This window comes from Cervus elaphus, chromosome 19 (assembly GCF_910594005.1).
Source record: "Cervus elaphus chromosome 19, mCerEla1.1, whole genome shotgun sequence".
In the NCBI taxonomy this organism is placed as follows: Eukaryota; Metazoa; Chordata; class Mammalia; order Artiodactyla; family Cervidae; genus Cervus; species Cervus elaphus.
In genome coordinates, this window is record NC_057833.1 from 91,928,064 (window position 1) to 91,942,003 (window position 13,940).

At 43.1% G+C, this 13,940-nt stretch overlaps 1 protein-coding gene across 1 annotated transcript in view; it reads right to left on the bottom strand.

The window, feature by feature from the left end:
• The window catches only part of SLC9A9 (solute carrier family 9 member A9), a 646,928-nt gene that overhangs the window by 323,450 nt on the left and 309,538 nt on the right, over positions 1 to 13,940 (bottom strand). The window contains exon 7 of the mRNA XM_043875249.1: positions 2,868 to 3,006. Coding sequence (XP_043731184.1) covers positions 2,868 to 3,006 — 139 coding nt within the window. The remainder of the gene's footprint in view (positions 1 to 2,867; positions 3,007 to 13,940) is intronic.

A 13,940-nucleotide genomic window follows, 5' to 3' on the forward strand; every position in this document is an offset into this window, starting at 1 on the left:
TCAGACTCATGTCCATTGAGTTGGTGATGCTACCTAACTATCTCACTATTATTCAGTTCAGTTCAGTCGCTCAGTCATGTCCGACCCTTTGCGACCCTATGGACTGCAGCACACCAGGCTTCCCTGTCCATCACCAACTCCCAGTGCTTGCTCAAACTCATGTGCACCAAGTCGGTGATGCCATCCAACCATCTCATCCTTTCATCCCCTTCTTCTCCTGCCTTCAATCTTTCCCAGCATCAGGGTCTTTTCCAATGAGTCAGTTCTTTGCATCAGGTGGCCAAAGTATTGGAGCTTCAACTTCAGCATCAGTTCTTCCAATGAATATTCAGGACTGATTTCCTTTAGGATTGACTGGTTTGATCTCCTTGCAGTCCAAGGGACTCTAAAGAGTCTTCTCCAACACCACAGCTCAAAAGCATCAGTTCTTTGGCACTCAACCTACTTTATGGTCCAGCTCTCACATCCATCATGACTACTGGAAAAACCATAGCTTTGACTCGACGGATCTTTGTTGGCAAAGTAATGTCTCCTTTTTTGCTGTTTAGGTTGGTCATAGCTTTTCTTCCAAGGAGCAAGCAAGCGTCTTTTAATTTCATGGCTGCAGTCACCATCTGCAGTGATTTTGGAGCCCCTGAAAATAAAGTCAGTCACTGTTTCCAGTTTTCCCATCTATTTGCCATGAAGCGATGGGACTGGATGCCATGATCTTTGTTTTTTGAATGCTGAGTTTTAAGCCAGCTTTTTCACTCTCCTCTCACGTTCATCAAGAGGCTCTTTAGTTCCTCATTATCATTACTATCATCATTACTATTTCTCTACTCCAAACAACATGTGACCTCCATTGTAATTCCCCTTAATAATTAAGAGGCAAACAAAAGGGGAGCAGTGATCAAGAGTGTGGTCTGGGTGCGGTCTGTCTCTTGGTTTCATTCCCTGGGTTTGACCTAGTTGCGTGACCTTGGGCTTATGCTTTCTAAGCTTTTCTTTTTTTCCAGGAAAAATAGCATCTGTGTGATATGACCATTGTGAAGATTAAATGAGGTATTACATGTAAAACAAGTAGTAGGGAGCCTGATGTATCACCAGTACTGGGTACATTGTTAACCATTATTTTTTTTGTTGGAAATCAACCCTACCTATTCTGACTTATTTTTGTCAATGGAGTTGACATTCTCCAGGACAAAAAGTTGACATCCCAGGACAAAACTTTTGGGTGGTCTTTTGATTTTCTCCTCTTATTTATCTCATAGAACCAACCAATCACTGAGTCCTAGAGGGTCTTCTACATTGACCTCTTTTCTGGCTTTCTCCTACAGGTCATTATCACAGTCTTCTTTGATTTCAATCTTCCGCTTCTCATTCATCCTTCATACCAGTTCCTCATTTATGTTTTAAACACAGGACCTTCAGTGTGTCATGATCCTTGGAGAAAACTTCAGTCACATATTGTGGACTATAGAGAGATGCTCAGGCTTCTTTGAGTGGCACGCCAAGGTACTCCACAAGCTGACCCCTTTGCACTTGTGTCTGCTCATTTTGCATTGCTCACCAGCCCAAGCTCTACGGTCCTCTCTGGGACAACTGCTCTAGGCCATGTCAGTGTCCCCCAACCCCCACTCGTGACCTTTGTGAATATTGATCTTCTTGTGAATCACCTATATGGTCTTTGCCTGCATCTTACCTATCTTTCAGGTCAAGCTTAAGTCACACACTGCATGTAAACACTGCTTTTCAGGTTATTTTCCAGAATCATCAGATTGGCCAAGAGTCTGTTGGACTTTTCCAGACATGGCGGCCTCATCCTTATATTTTTATAACCTTAATAAGGTGGCTGCAGCTTTAGCACTCACTTTCTATCCAACTCTTTCTGTAGAGCTTGTCTTTCCAAGCCTGTCATTAGTTGGAGGCAGGGTCCATGTTTTATTCATCTTCTGACTTATCTGAGAAAGCTTTAATAGAACCTAGCCTTTTAGCAGTTGCTCAGTGAACTGTTGGGTCAGTCCTCATGGAAAAAGAGTCTAACATTTTGCTTTCTTTGCCTTGATCCCTGACCCCTCTTCCACCATTCTCCTTTAGTCCTTCCCTTTTCCCCCAAGATCTCTAATCCTTTGCCCTGCCTCCTCTCTCTGGACTCTGTTAAGCCCACATACTTGACATTAGCCTTCTGGTTCCTCCTAGAATCTGACATTTTTGCCCCATATAACTGCTGTGAGTGAGGAGACCACCAGACAAGCTTCTTTCCCTGACTCAAGTTCTCTAGGAGCTCCGCTCATCCTCCCACCTCTCTACTGAAAAAGAGGGGGTAGGATGACACAATTGCCTGGATATGGCAAGCATCATTTCTAAGTTGCCTGCTGCTCTTCTTCCATAAAATAGCTATGGATGCTCATTTAAACCCACAGTGATTCTTGTCTTAGCCAACCCTCTGAACTAGTGATTGATATGAGTTTAAAAAGGGTGCAGAGAATACTTAGTATGTCACTCTTGAGTCAATCCTGTTTTATTCTTGACATTGGATATTCACTTCTTCCTCTTGATCTTAATATAGCCAAGCCTGATTTCCCCCTGGCCACCTATATTCTTAGGTGAGAATTTTTCAAGACTGTTGATATGCTGGGATCAGACAATATGAGCAGTCCTAGAATTGGCCTTGGACAGGAAAAGAGCCTGGCCCCCTCCCTCTTCCCCTGGTACCAGCCTACGCTTCAGAATCAAGATGGCCCCAGTGGTGCTATAATGGTGCTACACTTGAACAAGACCATCTAGCCATTTCCTGGTCTGGAGTTTGTTAGTCCTCAGAAACATCCCAAGGATGTTGCCTGCTCTTGACGGTCCCCAGCTTCCCACACACAGACAAAGGATATCAGTGCTGTGACAACAGCATATGCAGACCCCATGGCAAATGAGCCAGCGAAGATCCCCAGGAAATTCCCCACGGACTGGAAAAATGCTGCGGCGTCAAATGTGTTTGGATTCTCCTTGGGACTGTAAATGGATATAGAACTGAAAAGAGAAGAGGGTGAAGGTTAGTCAGAGACTCCTATCTCATGGCCCAAACATCAGAAGTCAGAATTTAGCACCCAATTTTGGGAAAGACACCTTCTCCTAAGAGGTTAGGTGCTGGTTGGAAGCATTCAGTGGAAACGGATGAGGACAAGGAGAGGCGGGGAAGGCCCTTCCTTATAGCCCAATCCCCTGGTATCCATATATTGTTGCCAGTCAGTAAACATTTTCATATTGGAAGGGTCGTAAAGAATATTGTTTCTGAGCAAACTAGGCATTAAAACATGGTAGGTATATATGGAATCTGCTGAGGAGATAGATAACTGTGAATTATTTAGTGGCCATATGTCTTTGGTGCTGTTATATATTCACACATGTTCCTGATAAAAAGTGCACTTTTATGGCCTGTGCACAAATGGGCGATACAAATCACAGCGTGCATAAAATATTCTGCCGTGATCTTGTCATAAACCACAAAGCATTGCTCCTCTCCATGTAACCCTTCAGAAACAGAGCCCAGACGACATTCAGAGCATCACAGGATTAACCTCTGGGGAGAGACAAAACCCTCATTTTCCCACCGAAACAAATGGCAGCAGCTGTCTGAGGTCATCTTTTATGCCCTGATTCTGGGGGCTGCCAACAGATTTATATCCACAGAGAAAAATCAATCCACCAATAGGTGGTTTGTTCACTGAAATAGTTTTTGAAGACGTTATATTTGCTGTTTTTTTCAGCCAGGGCCTCAAATCCTACAGTGTTGATGTAAAAGACAAGGTGTGACCTATTTTAGGAAACATGAGCTCCATCTTGTAGCATTAACATGACAGATATGCTAGAACCAGTTTTGTTGGGGAGACTAAAAAATCCCTTTTCAGGTGGGTTTTTTTTTTTTTTTGCAGTTTTTATTTTGATACAAGTTCTTTAAAACTAATCAGACAAAATCAAGAGTTTCTCAGTGGTTTCTGGAAAGAACTTTGTAGCCTTGTAGAGAGCAAACAGGATACCAGACACACTGACTTGAGATTAGATGGGTGTTTACAGAGATGTAACTGAATCTTTTATGGCTTGGATGATTAAAGTATCTTAACTCTCTGACCTGACTTTTTGTGTCTGGAGACTAAGAGAGTTAAGAGAGAGCAGGGAGAGTGGATTCCAATTCTCCTCCAGGAAAATGTGTGGCATAAAAAAGGTAGTTTAAAATGTTTCTAGTTTTTCCCTGGATGTCTTTAAACCCCCAAAGTAGGCCAAACACTTCTGCTTTGATCACGTAATTGGATAAGGAAGATAAATGTGGATCTCAAATGGAGCCCTGAAATGTATGCGAGAAAGGGATTGCCTTTGAAGTGTTTTTCTTTTTGTAAAGTGTTGTGCTTTGCAGGAAAAAAGGAAATGAAAACCCACATTTGGGTCCTTTGTGGCTGACAGTCCTGGGAAAGGGTGTAAATCCATGGCCATTCTGAAATTCAGTGTCCACAGCTGTGTGTGTGTGAGTTGATATGAACATATTTCTTCATTTCAATGAAGAAATGATCGTGACAAGAAAACATTTCAGTTGCAGTCTGCCTTTGAAACACAGGTTTTTGCACAGTCACACTCTTTTGTAAATAATTATGTTAATTCCTAAGGTTGCTCCCAGCAAATCTGATTCTTAGAACAAGCATCTCTTCACCCCCATCTTCACCTTCACGCTCCCCAGAAGTGTTTTCTCTGTCCTGATGTTTCCCCAGCTTGAAGTAGCATCATCACATCTTTTGGCCATATTCTGTATGATTATTTATGTAATGTTTGTTTTTAAACTAACTCATTTTTATTCAAATGCAAAACTGAAGTGTTAGCTGCTCAGTGGTGTCTGACTTTTGCAACCCCATGGATTATAGCCTGCCATACCGCTCTGTGCGTGGGATTTCCCAGGCAAGAATCCTGGGGTGGGTTGCCATTCCCAGTGCCATTCCCACTGGAGTAGTAGCAAAGGCAAGGAGTCAGAGAATTGAGGGAGCTTAAAGGTAGAATCCCAGGTGGCTCAGATGGTGAAGAATCTGCCCATCAATACAGGAGATGCAGGTTCGATCCCTGGGTCTGGAAGATCCCCTGGAGGAGGAGATGACAGCCCACTCCAGTATTCTTGCCTGGGAAATCACATGGACAGAGGAGCCTGGTGGGCTACACAGTACATGGGGTTGCAAAAGAAACAAAAAGTGACTGAACAACACAAAGGTAGAGGCATAGAGTTATGGCAGGAGACTGGGAGCACGTGTTTGAGCACTGGCGGGGGGTAAAGGCAGGTAGATGGCATCACTCAAAACTTTAAACCCCATGTTAAGAATATACAAAAAGCCTTCACATTTACATCATGCTTAGTCCTCTTATGCCTGCCTTATAACTGTGCTTGATCTGATAACATCTCTGCCAGGTAATTAGGGCGCGAATGTTTATCTTTCCTCCCTTTGCTGAGAAACTAAGAGTCAGGGAAATAAAGATCTATAGTCACTAAGTTCCAAATGTAGATTTCTTGTTTCTACCTTGAAAAAGTGATTTATTAGGAGGAAAACCTAAACCTACATCAGCATAGTTGAGTGAGTGTGGCTGTGATGTAAGGGCAATTGGAGTTCAGGTGCCAGAACCTTACATTTCATGCCTGGATGGAACATAAGCGGTGTCCTCACAAATGCAGGCAGAGTGCAGAACATGTGTGTTGTGTGAGGCAACAGCACCCTCTCTCCTGTTCTACAAGCAAGCAAGAGACAGGGCTTATCCTGGTAACCTGCTTTCATGTCTGGCTTCTGCTCCAGCACTTAAGCTTTGTGGTGTCTGGCTTGGGTCTTGTTCTTCTTTGTATGCCCAGGACATAGCCTGGTGCCTGGCCCATGGCAGACTATATACAGTCTGAGGAAATGAGGGCAGGTTGACTGGAAGTCAGAGGGGAAAAAGGAAGAAATGCAGGAAGGAAGGAGTCTTGCCAAAATGAGTCATCTTTAAAATAAATCATCTACAGATTTTTATTAGGCATTGGTGATATGTAGATATAATGAAAATAGTGAAGGACAGGGAAACCTGGCATGCTGGAGTCCATGGGTTGCAAAGAGTCGGACATGACTGAGCGACTGAACAGCAACAATATGTTGCCCTGTTGAGAAATATCAATAATCTCAGATATGCAGATGGTACCACCCTTATGGCAGAAAGTGAAGAAGAACTAAAGAGCCTCTTGATGAAAGTGAAAGAGGAGAGTGAAAAAGTTGGCTTAAAGCTCAACATTCAGAAAACGAAGATCATGGCATCTGGTCCCATCACTTCATGGCAAATAGATGGGGAAACAGTGGCTGACTTCATTTTTCCGGGCTCCAAAATCACTGCAGATGGTGATTGCAGCCATGAACTTAAAAAGACGCTTACTCCTTGGAAGGAAAGTTATGACCAACCTAGACAGCATATTAAAAAGCAGACACATTACTTTGCCAACAAAGGTCTGTCTAGTCAAGGCTATGGTTTTTCCAGTGGTCATGTATGGATGTGAGAGTTGGACTATAAAGATAGCTGAGCACTGAAGAATTGATGCTTTTGAACTGTGGTGTTGGAGAAGACTCTTGAGAGTCCCTTGGACTGCAAGGAGATCCAGCCAGTCCATCCTAAAGGAGACCAGTCCTCAGTGTTCATTGGAAGGACTGATGTTGAAGCTGAAACTCCAATACTTTGGCCACCTGATGCAAAGAGCTGACTCATTTGAGAAGACCCTGATGCTGGGAAAGATTGAGGGCAGGAGGAGAAGGGGACGACAGAGGATGAGATGGTTGGATGGCATCACCAACTCGATGGACATGGGTTTGGGTGGACTCCGGGAGTTGGTGATGGACAGGGAGGCCTGGTGTGCTGCGGTTCATGGGGTTGCAAAGAGTCGGACACAATTGAGCGACTGAACTGAACTGAACTGTGGTTACTTTTAAGGTCATCAATTCAAGCCTGAAGGGGACACTTGAGATTCTTAACTTGAGCTTCAAAGATCTGATCCTTCTTGGCTGTATGGCCTTGGGTGAGTTACTTCATCACTCAGGTTCTGTTTCAAAGTCTATAAAATGGACCTAGTAGTACTTATACTCCAGAAATGTGTGAGGATATGAGGTATATTTAAACACCTATATATATAGGTGTTTATATATATATATATATATAAGGACTTCCTTAGGGTATCCAGTGGGTAGGATTCTGCACTTCCACTGCAGGGGGCACAGGTTCAATCTCTGGTCAGGGAACTAAGATCCCACATGCTACAAGACCAAAAAATAAATAAATAAATAAATAAGATGAAAAAAACCCCAAAGAACTCCTATACATTTATCTTATAGGTTGTAGGGCCATTCATTGAGTGCTGGTAATGTGCACAAAATATAAGACTCTCAAAGAACGTTGCCCATCATCATCACCACCACCATAATTGCATAATCATTGTGCTAAGACCTTCCACAGGCTCACAATGACTGAACCAGGCCTCGGGAGGAAATGGCCATAGAAGTGATGCTAGTTGGTTTTGTGTGGAGCTCTTGGCTCCATGGAGAAGGAGGAAAGGAGCATCCTCAGCAGCCTGGATGACAATGTGCTCCAGGACAAGGACAAGCCAGGACACCGACCTTGAGTCACACCTCCCCATGTTTCACTGGGGACATTCTGCAGGCAAAGCCCTCTGGCTTCTGGTGAGGGATGGGGCCAAGAAAGAAGGGGCCTTGCAGCCCAGGGATGTTGAATATTTTCTGACTGCCAGGATTTTAGGAAATTATTCCTCCAGGCTCGACGCCCTGGCAAAGGAGGCATCTTTCTGGGCTCTGTGTTTTAGCTGCAACACAAAGCCTCTAGATTATGGAGCATCAGCTACAGAGGGTGTTTTCAGAAACAACCAAGGGTTTGGGTAGCATGTGTAGTTTTCCAACTTCAGCCTGACAAAGGAAGGACAATCACGTTCCGGCCAGCCCTACTGCTGGTTTCAGCACTTTGGACTTAAAAAGTAAATCCCTCCTCCAGTGCACCAAGGGAGCTGTTTGAACCATTAGTGGACGCAAGTACTAGACTGAGAAGAGGTGGGGAAGAACTGGACTTTGTGGTGCTTGCTCTATGAGACACCACTCTGAAGATGCGCTGTTTATAGCATAATCTGGTGAAGGTAGATCTGTGATCTGCAGATTTCTGAAAAAGAATATTTGAGTTGGATAGAACCAATATCCTTGAAAATAATGTGACCAGAACTACACAGTGGTGCTTAAATATTCATCTTATAAATTGGAATTAAGACCAGGTTATTGATTCATTCTGTTCAGGAACAGATTATTCAGCAAAAACTAGTTTGATGGTCGTGTATTGCATCCAGTCTTAGAAATAAATGTGCGTATCTTTTATTCAAAATTTTTGAAATGGATGAAATAGCCTACATTCCTTTGAAGAGAGCAACATGAATAAGGATCACAGTGCTCACTGTATCATTTAAGGTTCACAGACATGACTGAAACTCCAGTGTTCTCCACAACCCATCTTTTCATCTTTCTGACGTTCCTACAGGGAACCCCCTGGCAGCTTAGGTAGTGTTAAGAGCATAGTACCTGAATCTGAGACCTGGGTGCGAATCTCAACTCTGCCACTTACTGGCTGTGTGACCTTGACCAAATTACTTAGACTATATGCCCTTCAGTTTCCTATGATGATGGTTAAAAATGATAATAAAATGATAGTAATAATAAATATATCTATCACATAAGGTTGCTATGAGAATTCAATCAATTAATGTTTATAAAGCATTTGAAATGGGCACAAAGTCAAAACTAGATAAGCATTTCTTAAGTAAATCATCCTTCTTCAAATAACCCCTCCTCCTCCTTCTTCTACTTTGTCTTCTTCTTGCCCTGAATCCTCTTCCTTCTTTTCCTCCTTCAGCTTCTTCTTGTCCTTCTTCATTGTCTGTTCTTTCCCTCTGTCTCTTTCTATTGAACTGAGAGATTGGTTTAGTTCTAAAAGAAGTATCCCAAACTAGATGTCCAATCAGTACTACCTCAAACAAATTAGAACTGAGATGTCATTAACTGTCTCACACTGACTAGTCCCTGGTCTAGAATCTCTGGGTATCAGGTATCATTTGATCTTACAAATTGTTTTGTATATAATGGAATGTGGTGTGTGTTCTCAATAAATGCCAGTGATGAGGAAGAAGGAGAAAGAGGTGGGGAGGAGAAGAAAGAAGAAGAGGAAGCAGGGGAGAAAGTGTTGAAATTCTGCTGAGAGTGACGATGAGATCATGTATGGAAAGGAGTCTGTAAATGGAACCACCATCCCTGCTGCCAATGACCCCTTCCAAAATGCTGTGCATCTCCCCACTCTGGACCCTACTGAGTCATCTCTCCTGATTCTTACAATCTTTTCAAGACCACCCAGTCTCCATCACCACCCCCTCCTGTTACTCTTTACTGGTGCTGCTAAATTATTTTCCCCATAATTACTCACCGACGTTACTCAAAACCTCAAGCTCCTGGGCAGCTGTTCTTTCCTAAAGATGCTCTCCCTCTGATTGGTCCTCCCAGCTCCTACAATCCACTCACTGTTCTGAGTGTCTGGTTGGAACAATCTACTTCTGTGTCTCCCAGTTCAGTCTCACTTCTCCTGTTAACACGAATCAATGCCACTTTAAAATTTTACAAGGAAAGTTTTAAGCAAATAGATTGCATTCCTTTTAGAATTTCTATGAATGTCATCAAGAAAAAAAAAATGGGAAGATGATGACCACAGCCAAAGATGTACCAAATGCACTTCCATTTTCTCTGCCAAATCTTTAATCCCTAACAGAAAATATTTAAACTACTGGCCCAAGTTTATTACAGAGTTCTTGATTATAGGATTATATATAGGATTTTTTTTTCCCTAATCACGGCTTCCAGTTGTACTATATTGAATCCTTCTTTGTGCTGGAAATATAGTTCTATTAATGATGTCTTGGTCAAATTCCATTATTCAATTCCTTTCAGTTATCAAAACCTAGTGCTGTCTAGCTTAAAACCTAAATCTTCAAAGCAAGATTCTTCTCCCTGCAGAATATTCTAAAGCAGAGAGCAGGATGATTTGAAACGGAGGAGACAGAGGTGTCTCTTTACTCCCTCTTGGGCACTAGCGCCCCCTGGTGTCAGAGACTTGGAGGAAGGACGGGATCCAAGCGGTCCACCTTTTGCTTGGCCACCATGGACAGGGTCCCTGATCTCACTCTTGTCCCTGCTCTCATGGTGACACCTCCATTTTATTAAGAATCCATCCCCCCCCCCACCCCAGGGGTCACTCAATTTTCCTTCTGCCCTGCCAGCTATACATAGCCCCAGCCCTTTTCTATGGCTTGGATTAGGGGCCACTTGGGCCGATCAGCGGCTCTCACCTTTCTCTTGATCTCTAGTCCTCTTTTTGGGGCAGCACTGAACTCCCCCCATGGACCATGGACCACTGCTCTGGGTGGGCTCACCTTGCCCACTCCCCAGACACACCAAACCAGGGGGCCATACTGACACAGAGGGCTCCAGCTGATTCCTTCCGCAGTCTGTAGGCCAGTTCTGCATCCCCACTCCAAGAAGCCACACCCAAAAACTCCCTTCCCTGCTCTGTTTTGAGAGGGCCTCAGACTCTCTGCAGCTTCCTCAGCTGGGGATAAGCTGGAAGCCTTCCTCTTGCAGCCTTCCTCTTCCTCTTGTCTGTTTTTGATTCTAATGGGGTTCCTTCCACTTGACTTAGGGGAGAGGAAGCTCCCTCATGGGGAGGGCTAACAGTTTCACACCTCAAACACTGCCCTCTCTCCAAGGAGGCCCCCTTTCATACAGTTATTTGGGACCAAGAAGATGGGGTAGGAATTGGAGGAAACAAGGCCAATTCTTTCGCCAGTGAAGCCTGTTGAGAAGTATGTGTTTCTTACTGCTGGGGAGCCCTGCTGCTCCTTTTAGTATGGATGCATTTAGCTACTTTTGTTTTCAGTTCTGCTCCCTACACCCACTTTGGAAAACAGGAAAAAGCCCATGGGCTGACACATTTTGTGACCTTTATTCTGGGTGCTTCTAGTTTCCTTTCTCCCCAGCTATCTAGAGTTGCCTTGTTATTATGCTCTGAAGGATACATTTTAAGGAGAAATACAATACAGAGGGGTGATGGAAATTTGTAAAAACTGCTCTGTTTGGTTGGTCTTGAGTGTCACAGGTAAGAAGCAAAGTAGAAGAAAAACTAATTACAGTGCTACTTTGTGTTTAAAATTTTTATCTCCCCCCCAAAAAAGAAACAAGTGGATCCTTATCTATTATTTATCTTTTAATAACTGTACCAACCTGCCCTTTCTCAAGGAGTTGCTTAATTATGAATAAGGAATTGATTTTTATGGAGCCAAGAATTGTGTGTACACATCGGAATTCATCCTGGCATCTGCTTGCCCATTATTCTGGCTTATGTTCTGCCAAAGGCCGCTGAAATTCTGTCAAGAGAACCTGCTGTAAAACATAATGACTTCAGGAATTGGGGGCATTCCAGGCACCCTGGGAGGTTAGAAGAGCTGCCTCTTAATAATAAGAGGTTCTGGCCAGAAGTGTGCTGAGCTTGAGTTAGAACTAGGGTTTTACCTTCCCCAGGGCTAAAGAGCCAACAGGGCAAAGAGCTGTGTTTGGGGAGGCACATTAATTAACTCTTTCAGCTTCTAAGGGATTGTTTGGTTAATGACTGCTGCCTAAGAATCCAAATTCACGCCAAAGAGTGATTTTCCAAATCCTTGACAAATACCATTTTGATATCTGGCACAACAGAAAAAAAGACAAATGGAATTCTGTGGGAAGTACGAGTTAGTATATCATGGCTGCCCTTGGAATATTACAATCTCAGACTGAATTAGCAGATTCCTCCCACCAACAAATATTTCTTGAGCACCTACTATGTGCAGACTTTGTTCTAGACACTAACGATACAGCAGCAAACACAGCAAAGCTTCTAACCTCATGTTCCTGACATTCAAGGGAAGAAAACAACATAATAAATAGTTATGCAAATAGATATTTGATTTAAGGACAGAGACGGAAAAGAGAAAGAAGCAGCGTGAGGGCATGGAAGAGACAGTGATGAGGGTGCTGTGTTCGTTAGGGCGATCAGGAAAGTCTTTCCTGATAAATGTTATTGAATGGAGTCCTATATGAAAACAACGGAGAGGGTTTTCTAGTCTGTGAAGCAGAAGCAGTGTGGCTAGAGGGAAGTGGGCAAGAGAAGGGTGGTAGGAGGCAGGCTGGAGACGGGGCTGGGGTCAGGTCTTGTGGAAGCTTCCAGGACATTGTTAGGACTTAAATTTTCCTCTAATGGTGAAAGGGCATCTAATGGAGGGTTCAGGGTAGGGGAGCATGGTACAGAACATTCCAGGTGAAGGCTGCATTAGTAACAGTAGAGGACGCTGGACAAGAGTTGGCATGACCTCGTTGTGCTCTCCCACGGCTGGAGCAGACCAGGCCTTTCCTCAGTGGACTGGAAACCACCATCTGAATGAAACCTGAAAAGCCACAGCAGGTCACAGGAGAAAGAGTAGGATGGTGGGGAATAAGATGTAAGGAAGGAGGAGAGTTTAAATGATAGGTGAATTTAGCAGAAACAGGACCACGGAGCTGGCCTCATTCTTTATGTTTCCAGAAGGAAAGATAAAGTCCACAAGTAAAACATCAGAGGGAGAAGGATTTCAGCTTTATATTCTATTTCAGAAATTTCCTAACTCTTAAATCTGATGGAACATGAAATGGGATCTTTAAAAGGCAAGTTCTCTGTCACTGGAGATGCTTGAACACAGAATGAAAGCATTACCTGTCAGGGTGCTGTGGAGAATATTCATGCACCAGGCAGTTGGATAAGATGGCCTTGAGGAACCTCCCGCCCCCAGAATCACTGGCTCTCTATTTCCAGCATTTTCCAGAACTCTCGGGTGAGGGATAGGGCACTTGGTTTTCTGTGCTGCCCAGATCCTGCCACTGGAAATGGCTGAGCATTCAGCAAGCAAGGGGCAGTACCTCAGTGGAGATGCAAGGAGGGCGCCCATGATTTAGGTTGGAGCCAGGTTGATCATGACATCAAGAACAGTTACAAATTTCAGCAGGGAATAAAGTCTTTGACAGATTCCTAAGTGGCTCTGGTCCATTAAGTTCCAACTCTAAAGTAACAAAGAGACCTCTAGCTTAAAATTGGTTAAAAGGGAAGAAGAGTTAAAGGAGGTTTGTTATGAATTATATGTGCATTTTCTTTGAAAGGAGATCTTAAATTACTTTGCAATTTAGCCTGAAAAGTCTTGTCAGAATTGAATTAGTCTGCAGGCTTTGAGAAATTTTTTCTTATACCTAATATTGGGAGGAAAGTGAATTTGAGATAGTCTTAAAGATAAAAGTCACTTGCAAATACTCTCCTCATTTCATTTTCTTCTTCCTTTACTAAAGCAGAAACAAGAATTTGAATCCCACTACTGTGAGCCTATTTAAGAGAGAGAGAGAGAGGGACTAATTCTCATGATCTGATGTGAACTTCAACCTATTCTCCAACTTTTAGTTGCTTTAATCCTCACTAATGAAATCTGAGCTCCAAAGAGTACTGTGATGTGTGAAACTTTCAGTCATAATAGATAGAAAAAGATGGAAAAGTAGGTTAATAGTCACTAAAGATGGAAAACTAGCTAAAATTAAAATATAATCATTAATATGCACAGGAAAGACCTAATATTAATCCCCAAGGCTGAAATGGAGAAGGGGGTCAAGTGTTCCAACACTGACTGAGCACTCAAAATGCTTATTATTCCCTGTATTTTTTTTTTTTTTTTCACTATGGAGCATTCACTAGACACGTCAAGTGTTAGGTTAAACATTTTAATTATCTCATTTAACACTCACTGTGACCCCCCTGAAGTTGGTGCTATTGTGATTTGC